The 20,645-nt window shown below is 38.6% G+C and overlaps 1 protein-coding gene across 5 annotated transcripts; it reads left to right on the forward strand.

Moving 5' to 3' along the window:
• The first annotated feature begins 3,790 nt into the window (after positions 1 to 3,790).
• On the forward strand, positions 3,791 to 13,853 carry LOC124798021 (putative lipoyltransferase 2, mitochondrial). Of its 5 annotated transcripts, XM_047261231.1 has the most exons (3): positions 3,791 to 3,985; positions 5,061 to 5,079; positions 12,623 to 13,853. In XM_047261231.1, the coding sequence occupies exon 3, from the start codon at positions 12,641 to 12,643 to the stop codon at positions 13,343 to 13,345; it is 705 nt and encodes a 234-aa protein (XP_047117187.1). In that variant the 5' UTR covers positions 3,791 to 3,985; positions 5,061 to 5,079; positions 12,623 to 12,640; the 3' UTR covers positions 13,346 to 13,853. The 5 variants fall into 5 exon arrangements, with proteins under 5 accessions (XP_047117187.1, XP_047117186.1, XP_047117185.1 ...); XM_047261230.1 differs by lacking the exon at positions 5,061 to 5,079; XM_047261229.1 differs by lacking the exon at positions 3,791 to 3,985 and having other exon boundaries at positions 5,065 to 5,271.
• Positions 13,854 to 20,645: the final 6,792 nt, after the last annotated feature.

Consider the following 20,645-nt stretch of genomic DNA (forward strand, 5'->3'; position numbering starts at 1 on the left):
GGCCATACCTATGCAATTTGATACAATTGAAATCTCACCCACTTCTCCCTCTGAAATTAGGAAAATAATAAACTTGCTTAAAAGCAAAAACTCACATGGAATTGATGGCATTTCCAGCAAAATACTAAAAGCTTGTTCTCAACAGATAAGTAAGATTCTCAGCCACCTGTGTAATAGCTCTCTGGAACAGGGCATTTTCCCTGATAGACTGAAATATGCTATTGTTATACCTTTGCATAAAAAGGGGGATAGATCTGATGTCAACAATTAAGGCCAATCTCCCTTCTAACAACTTTATCCAAAATTTTTGAGAAAGTAATGTATTCAAGAGTAGCTTCACATATCTGTAAAAATGAAGTACTAACAAAATGTCAGTTTGGTTTCCAGAAAGGTTTTTCAACAGAAAATGCCATATAAGCTTTCACCAGTCAGATTTTGAATGATCTGAATAACCGAACACCACCCATTGGGATTTTTTGTGATCTCTCAAAGGCTTTTGATTGTGTAAATCAATAAATTCTGCTAGACAAGCTCAAGTATTGTGGCATGAGTGGGACAGTGCACAAATGGTTTAATTCGTACCTAACTGGAAGGGTGCAGAAAGTTGAATTAAGTAGTTCTCGTAACATGCAAAGATCGGCACATTCCTCAAACTGGGGAACTATCAAGAATGGGGTTCCACAAGGGTCAGTCTTGGGTCCTTTGTTGTTCTTATTATATATTAATGACTTGCCATTCTATATTCATGAAGAGGCAAAGTTAGTTCTCTTTGCTGATGATACAAGTATAGTAATCACACCTGACAAACAAGAATTAACTGATGAAATTGTCAATACTGTCTTTCAGAAAATTACTAAATGGTTCCTTGTAAATGGACTCTCACTGAATTTTGATAAGACACAGTACATACAGTTCCGTACAGGGAATGGTATGACGCCATTAATAAATATAGACCTTAATCAGAAGCATATAGCTAAGGTAGAATATTCCAAATTTTTAGGTGTGTCCATTGATGAGAGATTAAATTGGAAGAAACACATTGATGATCTGCTGAAACGTTTGAGTTCAGCTACTTATGCAATAAGGGTCATTGCAAATTTTTGTGATAAACATCTTAGTAAATTAGCTTACTACGCCTATTTTCACTCATTGCTTTCATATGGTATCATATTTTGGGGGAATTCATCACTGAGGAATAAAGTATTTACTGCACAAAAGCGTGTAATCAGAATAATAGCTGGAGTCCACCCAAGATCATCCTGCAGACATTTATTTAAGGCTCTAGGGATATTCACAGTAGCTTCTCAGTATATATACTCTCTTATGAAATTTGTTATTAACAGCCAAACCCAATTCAAAAGTAATAGCAGTGTGCATAACTACAATACTAGGAGAAAGGATGATCTTCACTATTCAAGATTAAATTTAATTTTGGCTCAGAAAGGGGTGAATGATACTGGCACTAAAGTCTTTGGTCACTTACCAAATAGTATCAAAAGTCTGACAGATAACCAACAAGTATTTAAGAAGAAATTAAAAGAATTTCTGAATGACAACTCCTCCTACTCAATAGTGGAATTTTTAGATATAAATTAAGAAAAAAAGAAAAAATATTTAAAAAATAAAAAAATAAAAATAAAAATAAAGAAAAACAAAAAACACAAAAAAATAAAGTTGTTATATTAACTTAAGTATGTTGTTAAATTAACCTAATTATGTCATGTATTAGAAAATTCGACTCGTTCCACATCATTACGAAATATCGTATTCATGATCCATGGAACTAGTATTAATCTAATCTAATCTAATCTAATCTAATCTAGCCGCCACAGGCGCGAGAACGTCAGCGGTCTCCGACGCCCAACACTGCCATTGTACATCTAAATCCGGTGTCACCAATTTATTATGGCCGCTACGTAACATCATATTAAATGATAATTTCTTATACGCACATGCGAGAACATACGACTTTATTTCTCTTTCTCGTAAAACACAAAAGTGAGTAATCAACAAAGGTTAAGAATAAACAGTACTCAAATAATCAACGTCTTTGCCTCCGACTATTGCGCTGTGCGTAACTGTTTATGCTGTCTTCCCACATATTTTTGCGTCGGCAATGTATTGTCGCAAACGTTGCCGGGCAATAGTGGCGAATAATATTGTAGTAAATCTGGCTGCGGTTCGTGTGGCCGCAATGTTGCCGGACAATATTGTCGGGATATACTGTTGGCAATATGTAATTTGTGTGGCCCATGTAAATGTATCAGCTAAAATTGCAGAAATGACGTTTATATTTCCCGCTTGCCACAAATACTTGACTTTTATTTCCGAATGTGCCGCGATTTCAGAGGGTGGGATTAGGCAGGAACCTAAGAGTACAGCATAAACTGGATTTGCTGTGAGCTTTAAACAGGCAAAACCAAAGCGAGAATACAAGGCACGTGTAACACAGTTTACTAATTTAAACCTGCACGCGGGTGTAACAGCGATTTTCGATTGGCCTCCAGTCCTGACATTTCATTGGTCGCTTTTAGCGCTATTACGGCGTGGTGGGGACATTGCCAGGCCTACAGGGCGCACCGGCGCAGGAAGGATGCTAAGTTCACCGGACTTGGATACGATGTGACGTCATTATGACGTACACACGCTACATCAAAAACGATAGAAACCGTATATCAACTATTCGACTTTTGTCAACTTTCGAGAGGTTGTGACAGGGTAGCGCTGTGCTCTGCGCCATTCGTTTGTGAACAGTAGACTCCAAAGCTGAACTGAGTATATGATGACCTAACACATTGGTTCTCCGAGTAAGAGACCTTTACTGTTGCCATCTTCCGCAAGCTGCATCCAGCAAAAGTAACGAGACTTCTGCATAGTTTAAGGTATCCACTCACGTTGTGATGCAATTTGTATTTTGCATAATCTTGTCGTAGCAAATTATACTGCTGACATAAACCACATTGACATGGCCAGGTACATGATAAAACTATTGTGCTTGTATACATGACATAATAAACAGTACGTCTGGTTTATCATACCACCGTGGAATGATTTGACACTGCATTCAATTATTTCATACGTCAATCAGTACTGGACACTAACCTTTGGTTAAGATTACATAGAGAAATCCACTTCCCCTCGTATTTCATCTCCGGTCGACGATTTTTCTTCAACAATGCCTCATATTTTTCTTTTTAAGTTCGAAATTCAATCATTCTACACACCAGTCATTACTGGACACTAAGGTACCTGTCTCTGCGGTCCGAGTGTAAAAGTACTTGGAATTATGGTTGATAAAAGACTATCTTGGGATGGACATATAAATTACTTAGCTAACAAACGTGCACGAGTTCTCTTTCAGCTATATAAATTAAGAAAAAAAGTCAGCAAGAGTATGTTGCTACAATCTAATATGTACTAACAAGACCAATTGTATGAAACCATACTAAAATGTTGATAGTAAATAAATATTATTTTCGGCGTAAGCATTCAATACAACAATCACACAATCTAATCTGGTCGGGACATAAGAAGACTTCAACTTTTTTACGAAACGTGTTGTCCGTGGTGTTTTCAAGGCCACGGTCAGGAATATTTCTACTAATATCCAGCTCTTTTACTTTTATTTTGGCGAAATACATATACGCTGCCACACTGAGCTGTTTTCAGAATCGCATATGTCAAAACAAACCACTAGCAGACGACAGTTTAGTATCTCGAACGTTCGTAAAAGTCGATAGGTGTGTTAATCGACTAAAGCGTATATACGTCATAATGACGTTACATCATATCCAGGTTGGGTGAACTTAACGTCCTCCCGGCGCAGATCCGCAGAATAACTTTAGCTATACAGTATACACCGTGCGTTAGTGCGTATCAGTGTACAACATCCGTTCATGAGTCATGCGCGTTAAGGTGTAGGGGCAATAGCATGCACAACAGGCAGTGCCAAAGACCAATCCACGTTTACTTTCATTTTTAACTTGAGAGTGGTGTGTCATTTATTTGTGGCTGACGATATGAACTACAGGAATAAAATTATTAATAGCTCTGTTGATACTGTATTGACAATGAAGAAATTAAATTTTAAATGAGCAGTAATAGACGTAGATTAATTTTGCAGAGACTTGGAATTCATCGAAAAAATACTTTTAACTGAAAGTGTCAGTACCAAATAATAGGTTTCTAACCTTGTGGTATCAAATTAAGGAACACTTTCTGAGTTCTACACACCTCTTTGAACACCGCTTAAGTACAGACGCATATTACTTGTTTCCTTTGTGAAATTTTTGTAGTTGCTGGTAGATGGGATGGTTCCACGACGGTTTTGGCGCAGCTGTACGTGATATTTATGCATCAAGGGTACCCACAGCGTGTCTAGTTCACTTTAATTATCAAAAGATTAGTCAGTGGAACTATGCAAATGAAAGTACCGTCGCATCGTTGTATTGTTTTCCTGAATGAGTACATACTAGATTGTACAGGTGATAACATCCGCATTTGCTCAAGATAACGGATTGATGTGCAGGTTTCCAGCTACCCCTAATGTTAAAAATTTTACTTGCGATGTGCTCCGTACATGCTAATTTATATCAATATTTTATGTAAGAACCTGGGTATTGTTTTATTAGTAATACTGAAATGTGGTTTCAGAAACATAGCCTGCAAAGATGTTACCATGATCACAGTTAGTAATAGACTATAGTTTTTTTATATAGATTTGGGCCAAGTGCTGATTCCCATCGTTAACTTATATAGGCTGCTGATATTTTATTTGTCTGGAGTCCTTAAACTAGCCTATTAGCTTCAGCAGCTGTAGTTTCATTTAAAAGTAGGATAGTGTATCACCTTTTAAACTTAATGATAAGTTCATACTTTGCACGAGGGAGAAAATAAACATTTCAACTAAGAAAATATTTTTCGGGCTGTAATATCTACTTAAGGCTGCTGGTTTCCTTCCTCAACTTCCTACAAAGCACATGGTGGAATTGCTACACTAGTATAAATATTTGTGTAAAGAAAAAGTGTGACTCAGTATTTATTATTATTTTTGTTTTCAGGGAGGCCCCAAACATTTAGGTATGCTCACAATATTGGCAACGATTTGTGACATTACCTGACTGCATCACCCAGCAGCAACAATGGGTGACAAAGTGTGAATCAGACAGAATAATGTATCAATTTAATATGAGCACCTGAAGCTGGCAGAGTGCTGCCAAAGTGCATCATGCCAAGCTATTATTGATTGTAAACAGCAACTGGGGAGAATATGTATGTTGTTTTGTAAAGTTATATAATGTTGATCTATTACTGTCTAAACATTTTCCTTGCTGCTTTTAAAAAGATGGTAATGACGCATTGGGAGAACTAAGAAATTAGTGGAAGCTCCTTACAGCATGACGGGGAGCAGAGGTAAATTCTGTGTGAAGTATGGCTACAGTTGTCAACTTTATGCGGAAAGATTAAAAGCTGACAGCACTGGCAAATTCACAAATCATAAATGTTTTGTGTAACTGTAGTTGCAGTCACTTTAAAAATGCCTGATGGATGTGAAGATCTGTATCAGAGCAGTATTAATGTTATTGCCACAGGGATACTTACTTCCATTGTTACAACAATTCATCCTATAGTTAGATTTGTGTTACTCGAAGGTTGGTAGAGGATTAAGGAGGTAAATAAAAGTTGGGTATAACAGATGAATCTGCATGAAGTTGAACACTAGAAAGATAATAGAATATGAAGGGTAAAATCACTATGACACCAGTGTTTATTCTGACCTAAAATTTCTGCAGCTCTGTGGCATCCAGAGAGGAGAGAAACATCATTCACTGCTGTGTTCCAACAACCAAGCAGATGTAATAGGCTGTTCCAGAGTTCACAAGTTTTGCATAAGTTTTATTGATGACTAATTTGATCTCTCAGGTCTTCTCAGCATGATTGGTTAATGGTGTGCTTTGAATAGAAATAGATCAATTCCATGATCTCAGTTGTAGATGAAGTGAATGAAGATACTTTTGTGACACATACTGGAACTTTCTATAAATTGAAAAATTCCTAATTGAGTATTTATTTTGTACATTTGCTTCATTCATGTACATTGAAACAAAAAAGGGAGACAGGTATCATTTTTCTAAGAAAATGAGTCAAACGCTTTTTGGAAACTGCTAAATACTGCATCTACGTAACTACCTTGATCGAAGGCTTTCAATATTTCATGTGAGAAAAGTGCAAGTTGGATTCCACATGATGGATATTTCTGGAATACATGCTGGTTGCCATGTTGGAGGTCAATCTGTTCAAGATACCTCTTTTTGTTTGAGTTCAGAATACGTTTTAAGATCCTACAACAATCCAGTGTCACAGACATTGGACAATGGTTTTGTGGATCACTTCTACTTCCCTTCAAACAAATGGGTCTGACCTGTGCTTTCTTCCAACTACTGCGCATGGTTTTTGTTCGAGCAGGTGTGCAATAGATTATAGTTAAAAAGGAGGGGGGGGGGGGCTAACTTGACCACAAATTTAATATAGAATCTGATAAGGATCCCATCGTGCTCTGGATCTATGTTTAACTATTTCAGCTGTTTCTCAACACCATTGAGACCAACACTTATTTCACTCATCTTTTCAGTTGTATGAGGATTAAATCAGGACAGTTCTCCTGGTTTTTCCTTCGTAAAGAAACATGAAAACACAGTTAAGTATTTCAGCTTTTGCTGTGCCACCTCAGTTTCTGTCTCATCTTTGAGTGACTGGACACTAACTTTGGATGTAGAGGAATGTTTAGTACAAGTCATCGGCTTTGACCATTGACATAGGAAATGTGCAACAAACATCGTAATCAATATGGTGACTATAAAGAGATGTTATTGTCGTTTTTTCAAATGGGCTAAGGTACAGATCAGTCTGTCACCACAACCAGGTTTCTTTTTAGTATCACGTTCATTGGCTTAAAACTGTGAATATGTGCACCAAAAGGTGATGTGACAGCAGCCATTAACATTATGTCACTGGCCAAAGCCAACGACTCATGTCGAACATTCCTCTTGACCCCTAACTTTCATGCCACTAATCTTCAGGTTTATGTATGACCAGAATTTCTGTTGTTTTTGTGAAAGATCAATTGACAGTGTTCTTCTATGGTAGTCACTGAAGGCTTAATGCATTGCTCTCTTGACAGCCAATGTCTCAGAATCTCTTTATCTATAGCCCTATGCTGCGTTTTACGTCTATTATGCAGTAATCATGTTTATTTAGAAGATCCTTTGCAGTGACTGTACACAAAGGAGATTCTCTCTCTACCAACTGTCCTACTGGGTACATATCTATACAGTGCATGGCCAGCTATTTCTTTAAACTTTAGCTATAGTTCATCTACATGCTCCTATCCTGTGCTAAAAGTTTCTATTTCCTCAATGAGATATGACACTACTGCTTTTTTATCTAGTTTACTGAACACTCATATCTTTCTAAGTGTTTTAGTTGCCCTTTGTACTTTGGTAATTATTGTTGCCACGACCACTTCATTGTTCCTGGTACCAATTTTGATGTGGACATCTGCAGGTCTGTTCGTTGCCATTGGATCTACAATAAAACATAATTCTTATTGACTTATAAAAATAAGCAAAGCAATGTAGATGACTCTGAGACAAGTAATTTAACATAACACACATGGGGCTGCAAATGTTGGGAAATACCCCAAAGAGAATGACAAATGTTGAACATGTGATGTCACCAGAAGACGTACCTTGCTGCACATGCAGTGACTGGACTTGGTCATCCTATCCTTGCCAGTCATGGTCACTGCTACAAGTCACTCTTCTAGGTTACTCTGTTTTCACTCTTGCATTGTTTGATGTGGTGTGGTAGTACTTGTAGTGGTGGTTATAAAGGACTATGATGAACTGGTTTACATTGAATGAGCTTGCAAACATGCATCTCTATCATAAAGCTGTTAATTCAGCTGCACTTGTGGCGAGACATATTTATGCAGAATGTTTTCCATAGCATGATTTATCTTCTCATGTGTCATTTTCTTCTGTGGATTGTCAAATCCATAAAACAAGGACACTGTATACGGAAACAATGAAGGCAAAAAATACATTGAGGGCAATAACACAGTGATCAGACATGTTGTGTTCTGAAATAAAGGTTACAGAATCTGACATACGAAATTATTTCAACTTTGTTGTATTTGTTTTGTAGGTTTACTGTGAATGCTTATAAGGTATGTTTTGTAAATACATACAATAGCTTAAAACTTTTTTTTTTGTTTCGAATGTTTAAACATAAATGTCATCACAACTTTTCCACTGATACTGTATTTCAAGATTTTCCCATCACAGGTGGATGTTTATCGTTATCTTCAACCTTCCAATATCATGGAGGTGTGGTAATTTTGGGCCTCATCCATGTGTAAGAAACCAAATTGAGGTAGCTGCTTTGGCACTAGTACATCGGATGCTGAAAGAAGTACACAACAAATTGTGGGCCAGTTGGATGTTTCGCAGTCAACAGTATGGCATATGTGGGATGGAAAAGGCCTGCAAGCTTACCACAAAGCTAAAGTTCACAAGCCGGACGGAAGGCCTTGCACAGAATTTTGTGTACTGTTTCATGCATGGGAAAAGGATACTAACTTTACTTCCATGGTCGTGTTTACTGACAAAGCAACATTTAATGAAGAATGATTCTTTAGCATCAAAAATAACATTTATTGGTCCAGTGCTAATCCACATCAAATGGACAAGCATGGACACCATGACAAATTTAAGATTAATGTATGGGCGGGTATTTTAGGCAACCAAATAATAGGACTGCTCATTTTACCTGATAATTAAAATGGCCATAATTGCTCAGTCTTTTTAAGGAATGATTATCAGAGCCGCTTGAAGATGTTCCTCCAGAAGTAAGCAACCTGCGGCTATAGCAGGATAGAGCTCCACCACATTATGCCATTGCAACAAGACAGTACTTAAATCAGGTATATCCAGATAGTTGGATAGGGCGCGATGGACCAATTTGCTGGCCAGCAAGATCCCAGGATTTAAACCCACTAGATTTTTTTGTTTTGTGGTCATATGAAGGAGCTGGTTTTAGCACCCCAGTAGAGTCCCAAATGGACCTGACAGCCTGCATAGCCATTGCCAATGCGGTAACCCAAAATACAGGGGGTATTTTTGAACATGTGCGTGAAGGAATGATTGAGCGATGTAGTACTTGCATTCAAGCAAATGATTGAAATTTTAAATACCTTTTGTTAATATGATCCATTGTAAATGTTGAAACTACAGAATAATTGTCCTCGCTGTAGCCAAGCAAAAGCCATTCTTATTTTGTGTTTCTTTCCTTTTGTCCCTTCCTTTTTTGTTTACAGACATTATTGTGTAAAGAAAACATAGGTCATTTATTGGTAACGACACAAATCGGAAACTTATATTTGTTTTACAGTACTTTGCAATAAACCAGCGAAGACTGTGTGACTGGTAAATAAAAAAATAAATTTTACCTCAATGTACACACACAATTGTCATAATGCAGTGGGAAAAATATTGCCTGCCAGACATACGACTTGAACCTCAAGCCCCATGCACTAAAGTCATGCACATAGGCCAGGAGCTGCACCAACATGAACGCTCGACTTGACTGGTAAAATAAGGTATGCAAATGGTGTTTGTGCCATAAGGTATGTCACCTGGCAATGTCACATGCTCAACATTTGTCTTCCACTTTTGGAGATTTCCTGACATTTGTGGCCCGTGTGTCTTACGTTGAATTACTTATCTCTGTGTCATGTACATCACTTTGGAGGTATCCAAACATTAATAAGAATCACCCTGTATTTCCATCATGAGTGGGGTTCTGAAGTATCTGTTCCAAGTAGATTTCATAGAAAGCATTTAGTAACATTTCACAGGATGTCTTATCTTGCCCACCACTAACAAAACTGTAATTTTCTCAATTGATTGATGAATGATTAAAGCCTGCACCAATGATTACAGTATGCTTGAGGGACCTACTTACAAGCACACTTGGTTTTCTGTAAAGTTTCTGGTTGCATCAGGAAGTGAGACTGGTGGTTGATAGAAGGATCCAGTTACAGTTTTATGGCCACCACTGCTGATACTGAGTCTTGAACAAACGATCTCACATGCAGCTTCTATTTCTATGTTGGTAGATTTCTGTGTCTTACCTATAGCGGCAAATATATTGCCTCCATTTTCTATTAGCCTATCCTTTCGACATACACTTAAATTTTCCCCAAAAATTCCACAGCTACCAGCTTTAGGTTTTAAACAGCTTCATGTGCCTAGTGAGCTTTGCTACTTTTCAGGAGCACCTCAAACTTTTGGAATTTTGTTGTGAATACTTTGGCAGTTAACTACCCGGGAGAGGGACATTCCTTCGGGTCTTACACTCATAATCCTGTCTCTCCTACAGCTTTCATTATCTGACCGTATGGAGAGTAGCGTACTCCTTGCGTCCACCCCACACACACAGTCAGTTACCTAGGCAGCAGTCCCTGATGTGTAGTGCACACCCGACTCATTTAGGAGGATCCTACAGTTCTCAACCATATGGCGCAAGTCTTGGGAGTCGCAGCCTAGCTTTTCACAGAACATCCAAAGTCTCTGGTTCAATCCTTCCACTTGACTTGGAATCAGGGGGCCACTATCAGTTCTGGGACAATGCTGTAAATTGTGAGCTTTGTTGAAACTCGGTGCGCAAGACTGGTGTTCACAGGCTTATCTGCTAGTCACTGGAATGATCCAACCATGACCTTGGAGTACAAACAACAGGCATTACTTGTTCCAATGTGTGTCACAGTCTGCAGTTAATTGCAGTCTGTTCCTTCAACGGCTGCTGAAATAGCCTCTTCAGCGTTTTGACTGAGGCCTCCAGGCATACACACTGGGTGCACCTGGTGTTGATTTCTGTTCCTTGCTGCCATTTCTCTCAGGAATACCATTATTTGCTGTACATTTGAATGGCCGACGATTAATAGATTTTCTTGCACTTGACCCAAGACAAAGCAGGTTTCCCAACAGGTGAAGTGAGTCCCACTGAGCTAGTTTCAGATCGGTATAACACTCTGTCCTCACAGTTTCTGTCCACCCTGTGGAGGATGCTACTACTTGCATACCACACAGTCAAGTGGATGAGTAATGACAGATCCCACACTTCCTGCAAAGGAGACAGGATCCGCAGGAGAGGATAGTACACGAAGTACCTCTGGTAAATTGACTCCTGTGAGCTGTCCCAACATACCAGTTTGCAGCAGCTGCCAATCATTTGACAGTAATAAGAGCAATTTCCAGCTGCTTACAAATGTCACCTAACTCATCACATGTTTAAGTATGGCATTCAGTGAGCCTGCATTGTGGATGGTGCAGTGTTTTCCAGGACACTGGGTAAATAACTTTAAACTAAGCCTGCAGATTACCTTTTAAACTGTTGAGTGAAAACTATTACTAACTACCTTTAAGAAATGAAACAATTAGTACACAAAATGAGATTTCCATTAAGACAACAGAAAAACATGTGGTAGAAATTTCTAGATTCCTAAAACTTTTTGAGTATGTAGTCGCCAAGAAACTCAAAAACAGCATTAAGTTACAATAAATGTAGATAATATACATGCCACTTGAAAGGGAAAAACAGATGTAACGCAATATGTTAGTCATAATATGTCACAGTAACTATATCAAAATTGCTGATTTACTGCGAAATAGCATACCCATACGACAATGGTAACTTCTGAAAATTCTCAGAAATGCATGTTTATTTGCACAGATATACACTGAAATTCTGGGTGAACTATTCTTTGACAGAAACTGTAAATCACAAATGCTGATTTGCTATGAAATAAGTTATCCATAACTCCTGTAACCTACAACAGGTTTCAAAAATATACTCTTGTAAGTGTCCAAAAATTCTCATAGATAAATCTGTTTCTCACATAATTATACAAAGAAATTGGGAACAATAGTATTTGAATGAGGATAGGCCTACTGTTGCCAAAATTTCTGAAGAAGCACAATTTAAGTTTATTCCTACAGTTGACGATAGTAGTATGATTTATCATGGCTCTCACAAATGTTCAGAATTTAATAATATTTCGGGATACACTGATACAATCGGTGAAAGATTATCCAGAAGCAATGCATACAGTAAAATATTAGAATCTAGAATGGTTACACTGATCCCATGGCACCCCCCTAAAAGCACAACCCATATTTTTTATGGTATTTAAATTTATGCTATTCCTTCAGCTCTAGAAACATTAATATCTTTGTTCTGAACTGAACTATGTCTGCAGTATAAAGTTTCTTTTGTCAACAGCCAAGGATCACTTGTTCTTTGAATGTGTTCTTTTATGTAACAGAAAATGTAGAAAAACAATAGTTATAAAACTTTCCACGTATATGCACAAAGTATCTTTTGTTGCCAGTGCTAAAAGTAGTTAAGTTATCTTAGATGTTATAAGCATTTTCTTGAAGCGCAATTTTGGGTTTGCCCCTTCTTAAACTAGTGTTATCCAATCACACCATTGTATGTTAAGTCTAATAACACTGTTCCATAAATGTGCTGATATTTATTTAATGACTATCTGTTGCTTCAGGCCATTCTTTGTTTTGGGATGATAACACCAGTGATAAGAGTACTTCAGGTGGGACCAATGACTTATGGTCGTGCCTGTCATCTACAGAGAATACTGGCAAAAGAACACACAAATGGCAACCCTCAGCTTGCTGGTACATTAATTCTTGTTGAACATCCACCAGTGTATACCATTGGCATCCGGAAGAGGGAGGAGTATGCTCAAGATCAGTCACGTCTCTGTGCACTGGGTGCAGAATTCCATGTAGTGGATCGTGGAGGCTTGGTTACATTTCATGGACCAGGTCAGATGGTAGCTTATCCTGTGCTTAATCTCCGCTTTTGGAAAGGAGGTTTACGATCATATGTGTCTAGGTTGGAGAATACTGTAATACACACAATCAGTAATGGATTTGCACTGCAAAATGTCGAAGCGAGGCCTGCACCATACACTGGCGTCTGGCTTGGTAATGCAAAAATTTGTGCTATTGGGGTACGAGCAAGTCGCCAAGTTACAACACATGGACTAGCACTCAATTGCTGCGTAGATTTGGACTGGTTTAAGCACATCATTCCTTGTGGACTTGAAGGCTGTGAAGTAACCTCATTGTCTCAACAGTTAAAACGAAAAGTTGAGATTGAGGAAGTGGTACCTTATTTCCTTACTGCTTTTGCTACTGTCTTTCAATGCCATCTTGCAGATTATCCTGCAGCAGAGAAACAGAAACTATATGTAGAAATGTGAAAGAACTGACCTTATGTTGTGAAACTCATGCTTTGTATTTATAAAAATAAATGAGAAATGTGTTGTTCTCCCACCTGCTTGCTGAGGGAGGGAATAATTCTTCATTGGTCTCCCCTGGGATGCAAAATATCTGATGGAGATCTAATGAATGATCTTGTCTGTTATGTAATGTGTGAGGTTTTTGCAACATTTATTTTCCTTACAGTCAACTGTTTTGTTTTGATAGAATACATAAAGATTTGTTTTGTAATCACTTGTGTATAAATTGGCTGAAAATGTAATTTCCTTGTATTACTAAGTTTCAAACATTAAGCAAGAAATGAGAAACCAATATGAGCATAATCTGTGATGAAATATCTGAAACAGAAGGAAAGAATACTACCTGATTCTTTAGCAACTTACTGAGATCTGAAGAAAGATGCGCTCAGCATATACAATAACTGTTGAACACTGTGTAGGCTTATAAACAAGGTGCTAATGACAGTAAAACAGCTTGCATTTTTCTACATTTACTATTTTTCATTTTTTGTCGCAATCTGCATCCTGTGATTTTTTAGGGCTTGTTCGTTATTTGGACTAGGTTATTTGAATCTATACTTTTAGTCCATGGTTATTGCCAAATGCTCTCCAGCTTTACTTCCACCAGTACCTTGTCTCTTACCTTCCAAACATTCTGTATTCTCCATCAACTAATTATGTATATGAGGTGGCTACTCATCAAATAGAAGAGGTGTTAAGCAGTAGACAGGCATGTAAAAGGATACGAACAAGTGCATTTTTAGTTTTTCATGGTGTAATGAATAATCCATTATACAGGGTGCTTGAAAAAGAGTGACCTGATTTTGGACAGTAATAATTACAAAACATGGGATGTGTCAGCAAGGAAATGTGTGTTGTTTGAATGGGCATGGTCTAGAGTTTCAGAAAATTGCCATTAGATGTCGGTCAGTGCATTGTCTCAGTTTGCAGTCAGTCAGAAGAAAGACAGTGTCCACTCAACAGAAGGTGTTTTGCTTGCTGCAGTTTGTAAAGAGTGAGTCATTGATCTCAGTCCAGCTTGCTTTTTGTCAGCATTTTGGCATTGATCCACATGCACCCAAAAAAATTCATAGGTGGTATCGCCAATTTGAAGAGACAGGATGCTTGTGCAACGGTAAGAATCCAAGTTGACCTTACATTTCTGCTGACATGTAGGAACAATTCTGCAAATGTTTGAGTGTAGTCCTCGAAAGTCTACTCGCCGTGCAAGCAGAGGACTAGTAGCAACACCTCGTATGACTGTCTGGCGAGTGTTAAGGTGTCATTTGGTCTACAAACCATGCAGACTGCAATTAGTGCAAGATCTTTGGTTTGGTGCTAAAAGGAAACAGGTTGACTTCAACAGTGCTCTGCTAGAGGACATGTAGGATGATACAGTTTCTGCCATGGTTAATTTTCAGTGATGAAGCAACATTTCATGTTAGCCATGAAGTAAACTGACATAACATGCACATATGGGGACCCCAGAACCCTCATGACATTATTGAACACAAAAGAGACTCACCTAAAATGAACTTTTTTCCATTTCTCGTAAAAAATTGTACTGTTCCTTCTTTTTTGAGGTAAAAACAATGACTGAAATGAGCTATCTTCAAACACTCCAGAATTGTCTTTTTCTGTAACTTCAGGAGGGTTCCGATGACTTCATTTTCCAACTGGATGGAGTTCCACCGCACTGGCACAACAACATACATCAGTTTCTGAATGACACTCTGCCTTAGAGCTGGAAAGGGCACACACAACCCTGAAACACTATCTTGCATTCTTGTTCTCCAAAATAGTCAGACATTGCCCCATGCAATTTTTTCTTGTGGAGATATGTGAAGGAAAGTGTGTTCATTTCCCCTTTACTTCATGACATAGAAGAAGTGAAGAACAGAGACCATAACTTCTGTAAAAGTTAATACATTGTGCAATGTTTATGATGAATTTAGCTATTATCTAGATGTTGTTCATGCTGCTGATGATGGACACAGGGCATTTGTTATAGCATAGCTCAAAACTTTAAGATTTTGTGAGTATTTTGTAATATAGCCCATGTTTGTAGTATGTTTTTATCAGTAAATATGGTGTTTTGAAATGTGGTCATTCCCCTTTATTTCTGGAATCTCTTCCACTGACATTACAGTCACATATCTTGTGACCATCCTCAGAGTGAGCCAAGAGACTGATGACTGTGCTTAGAGTGGCATTATATGCTCCACATGATATACCACCAAGTGTACCTTGCAGATGTGAGTAAATTTGATTGGCAAGTCATTTAATAAATTGTGGTAGCGGTTTTAATTCAGACAAGATATGGAATCCAACCTTTGCTAAAATTAAATTGCAGACAAGCTATCACAGTACTGTCATCGCTGAATCTACATCGGCTAAGGACTCAATGATTTGAGCATTTTCTGTACCTGCCACAGGGGGTGCTCAGTGCAAGTTACACCTCTTCGTCACTGATCAGTATCTGTGATTCCAACCATCAGGTGCACTGCTGCCAGGGTGGTGCATATATGGCACCATTTGGCCAGTCTGTAGGCTCACTCTGAGAATAGCCACAAGATATATGACTGATATGTCAGTGGAAGACATGGAATTTGAATTACTGCATTCCAGAAATATAATGAATTAGGATGCAAGCAAAGTTAGAGGGAGAGACTGAGACTGGAACTACTTTATCTAAAAGATTAACTAGTTATCATCCTTTATTGGATAACAGGTTTCTTTAAATTAGTGTGGCTCATACACTGATCAGCCTGATCATTATGACCACCAACCTACTATCGGTAGAAATCCATCCAGGGGATAGCAGTGTCACCTGATAAGGAATGACTGCTAGTCAGACACATGCAAGGTGTATGTAGTATCAGTGAGCATGTGTAGAATGGGGAAGGTGCGCAATCTATTTGAGTTTGACTGAGGGCAGATTGTAATGGCCTGGAGGCTCAGCTTGAGCATTTTGGAAACTGCGTGGCTTTTTTGGTGCTTGAGGAGTGCTGTGGTGAGTGTCTTCAACATGTGACAAAAGCAAGGTAAAACCATGTCCAGACGTTATGGGTTGGGCAGCTACCCCTCATTGCAGATGTTGGACATTGTAGACTGGCAGACTGGTAAAACAGGACAGGCAGAGGACTGTGGCAGAACTAACATCAGACTGCTGGGCAGACTGCAAGTGTGTTTGGAGCACATTGCATCAAACACTCCTCACGATGGGACTCCGTAGCCAATGACCAGTGCATATGCCAATGTTAACACCACGACATCGTCAACTACGTCTGCAATGGGCATGTGACCATTGGTGCAGTGGCAGTGTGTTGCATGGTATGATGAACCCCAATACCTTCTTCATTGTGCTGATGGGAGGGCGCAAATCCATAATTTTCTAGGGGAAAAGCTCCTTGACATATGTACTGCGGAATGGAGACAAGCTGGCATTGGCTCCATTATAGTATGGGAAACATTCAAATGGGTATCCATGGGGCTAGTGGAGCCATGACGGCCAAGGAGTATCGTATCCCGGTTGCAGACCATGTACACCCCTTCATGATGATCCTGTTTCCTGACTGCAGTGGCATTTTTCAAGAAGATAATGCACCATGTCACAGGGCTAGGAATGTGATGGAGTGGTTTGAAGAACACAGCGGCGAGTTCCAGTTGATGTGCTGGCCTCCCAACTCGCCAGTTCTGAACCCAATCACACACACATGGCATGTGATTGAACACAAAGTTAGAGCTCATTGCTCCCTCCCAGGAATTCACGGGATTTAAGTGACTTGTGTGTGCAGATGTGGTGCCAGTTCCCTCCAGCGACCTAGTAAAGCTTCATTGCTTCCATGCCATGATGTGTTGCCACTGTTATCCGTGCCCAGGGTGGACATACCGGTTATAAGGCCGATGGTCATAATGTTATGTTTGATCAGAATATCTAGTCTGAGCCTGGTATTCATGAGATTAAAAAAAATTTCATTCAGTGCTCTTCTGTAGAACAACTTGGTTTACTTGTGATCCTGAGTAGATTAACAGCTCATGGGTCTATACTAAAGAAACACATTGTTGAGATGCCCTTCAGCAGTTCACAAGTAAAGGGTGTATCAAGTGATGTAACATCTTAATCAGGAACTGACTGTTGGTATCCTTGCAGCATCTTCTGTAGCAACTAAACCAATTGTGCAGCTACAATAGGAATTCAAAATACAGCAAGCTTACAATGAGTAGGGTGTGGATTATATGTGCATAGTTCAGTGACTTTTTGAAAAATAAGAAATAAAAATTGATGTGTTCTGTTCTAATTAGGATGAGTATTTTCATTTAAGATACACTATTGTGCATGTGAATCATGTTTTACTTCTGGCAAAAGATACAGGTCCAGATATCACCATCAGACATGCCTGAAATACTTTTCCATTGTTTCCCATTCCATCTTCCAGTAAATGGGGGATTCTACAATTACAATATTCTGTGGCTTACTGCCTTTCTATCTGTTTGCGTAGCCCTTTCCCATGGAGGTTAATGATCGATAATTTCAAACTTGCTTAAAGTGGATAGTTAAAGAAAAAGATTTAGATTTTCTTCAGGAATGATTTCTTTCAGAATTCTTGATTTTTGTTGATAGGAAATGAAAGCATACAGTTGCACATCGCTGTGAGGAATGTGTTGTTGATCATACTTTTCTATCAACTGATGGACCTCAGTAATAGTGTCTAAAATGGATCCTTGACAGTGAGCATTACTCTATGTCACATTTCTTGTTATTAATAAAGTTACAGATGGTTTATACATGCTAAGAAGATGAAAGATAAACACAAGCATGTTCTAATCGTCGAAAATAAAGTGGAAGGTATTGATAAGGGAAATCTGTAATAAAACTCTCTCTTGGTTATAGGATAGGTGTATGAACAGTGAGAATATTAAATAGATGTAAAGAAATGCTGCAAAACTTCATAATCTAAACTGACAGCCAAGTGGGACCATCAAAACAGAACCAAGTGCAGATCCAGGAAGGGTCTGGAGGAGGAGTTCACAGTCTATTACAATCTTACATCCCCCAACTACCAAATTTAATTTGGCGTCAGCCTCACTTTTGATGTGCTAGACTTGCCTGTGACTATAATAATAAAATATTTATAATATTTTAATACATAGTAGTTATAAAGTCCAGGAAAATTTTCCAAAGTCAGTGTAGATAAATGGCTAAGAACAACATAAAAAATGATACAGTACATGAAACAAACTCTCAAAGTTTTCTTTTTCTTCTTCTTCTTCATGAATGTTATGCATGTGTATCATTCACCAGGCAGCACACATCTAATTGGTAGTCCAATTCTTCTCATATCTAACCCAGCATATCAGGGCAGATGGTGATGCAGTGTCACAGGTCTTCGTGGTTCAATGGTAGAGGTAGAACATAAACGTTATCCTTGATGTAACCCCCACAGGAAAACAACTGCGGTGGTCACTTGAGTGGCACTAGGTCAACGACTACAAAATGTGATGTGGAAACCTATCATTCAGATAATCTAGTACACAACTGTTGCAGTGGAGAGGCATTATCTTGTTGAAAGATGACATCCTTCTATCGGTTTCAAGCTGTGGCAGGAGCCACAATTGCAGCATGTCAAGATAGGTGGTACCACTGACAACTCTCTCAGTGAAGAAGGGTCCATAGTTTGACATGTTTCATAGTTGCATGTGGATTGTCTGTGCCCGATGTGGCTGTCTTATGGTGGTTGAGTATTCCCAACAGATAAAAGGTGACTTCTTCATTAAAAGATTAATTTTCTTATGAAGTCACCATTTTAGAGATGGTTCTGTATATCACCACAGAGTGCACAATTTAGTGTCATGACTTATGGCTTGGAGGAGGTGCAATTTGCAAGGCTTCACTCTTAATCACTTGTGAAGTATTCTCCACACTGTTGGCTGAGGGATGTTCAGTTCTGCACTAACTCAATGGTTAGGCTGTATGGGACATCACAACATCACGTCACTCACACAACCCACTATCTGTTCTAACACACCTTGTTGGTCTGAATGTTTTGAATAGCACAAATAACTCCTCAAATTTCTTGTAGCAAATCACTATGGTGTTTTAAATTGTTGGTGTCTTGTGAAACTTGGCATGGGAAGCCCGTAGCATACTCACTATGGTTGGCAACAGGCAAATTCTAGCACACAAAATGCATTACTCTCTGGTTTGACAAAATGCTTTCTCTACCTGGTTCACCACCATTTTCAGCAACTGTTGTCGGTGGTACCCCTGTCAGCCATTTTACAAATTAACTTGCCGGCACCACATTCAAGAAAAAGCATTGAGAAATTGTCTTTTACATAGAAAGTCCAGGTTGGACTACCAACAATATTATGAAAAGGGTAGACTGCTACTGACTGTATACGTTCGCACAAGCAAGCATAGCTAATAAACATGTGATTGCAATCTCTCTCCTGAGCCACAGTGGTCAGAGATATCGGCCACATGTACATTAGCTACGCTTCTCTCTCTCTCTCTCTCTCTCTCTCTCTCTCTCTCTCTCTCTGTGTGTGTTTGTGTGTGTGTGTGTGTGTGTGTGTGAGAAGAAGGAAGGCTTTGGCCAAAAGTTCAGTGTGTAACTTGTCTTTTCATTGTCTGCAACTCAACATGTTGTCTTTACGGGAGTAGCATTCTATCTTTTTCATAATATTGTTCATTTACCTATACTGATCTTTAAAATTGTTTTGTAGACTTTATAATTACCCTGTACAGCATGTCCCAGGAGGAATGACCAATATTCAGTGACGAGAAGAATGATCATTCAAAGCAATAAGGTCAACATGGGCTCAAAAACACATAGCTTAAGAAGACATGACCACTTGTTCATCTTTGCTACTGTGAAACACATCTCTTCTACTGAACAAGTGCTCATAGTTTTTAAGGTATGCATTTTAGAGCCCATGTTTACTAGACCTTTTTTTTTACGTACCTCTAAAAATATGGAAAGAAAGAGCTTGGTTGTGTCACAGTATTGAAGATAAAAAAGTGCTCATAGGTCTTCAGGTATGCATTTTACAACTCATCTGTATTAGACTTTTTTCCTTCAAATGATTGTTCCCATCATCCGTGACTATTGACCATGCCTCTGACACCCTGTATATTAGCTATAATAATTTGTTTACATGATGGTTTAGCACCTGTACATTATTTTAATGTAACCCTTGAGAAATTGCATTTCAGAGAAATATAGCCTTTGGGAACCATTCAACCAAACAAGTGAGAATTTCATATTCTAGCTTTTGT

This window comes from Schistocerca piceifrons, chromosome 5, assembly GCF_021461385.2.
Source record: "Schistocerca piceifrons isolate TAMUIC-IGC-003096 chromosome 5, iqSchPice1.1, whole genome shotgun sequence".
Taxonomy (NCBI): domain Eukaryota; kingdom Metazoa; phylum Arthropoda; class Insecta; order Orthoptera; family Acrididae; genus Schistocerca; species Schistocerca piceifrons.

Excerpts from the sequence above, each read along its gene's own strand:
- LOC124798021 (XM_047261228.1), top strand. The coding sequence starts at position 11,358 with ATGGCATTCAGTGAGCCTGCATTGTGGATGGTGCAGTGTTTTCCAGGA. Across the intron at positions 11,412-12,622 it reads AGTGTTTTCCAGGACACTGG|GCCATTCTTTGTTTTGGGAT; the intron begins GTAAATAACTTT and ends CTGTTGCTTCAG.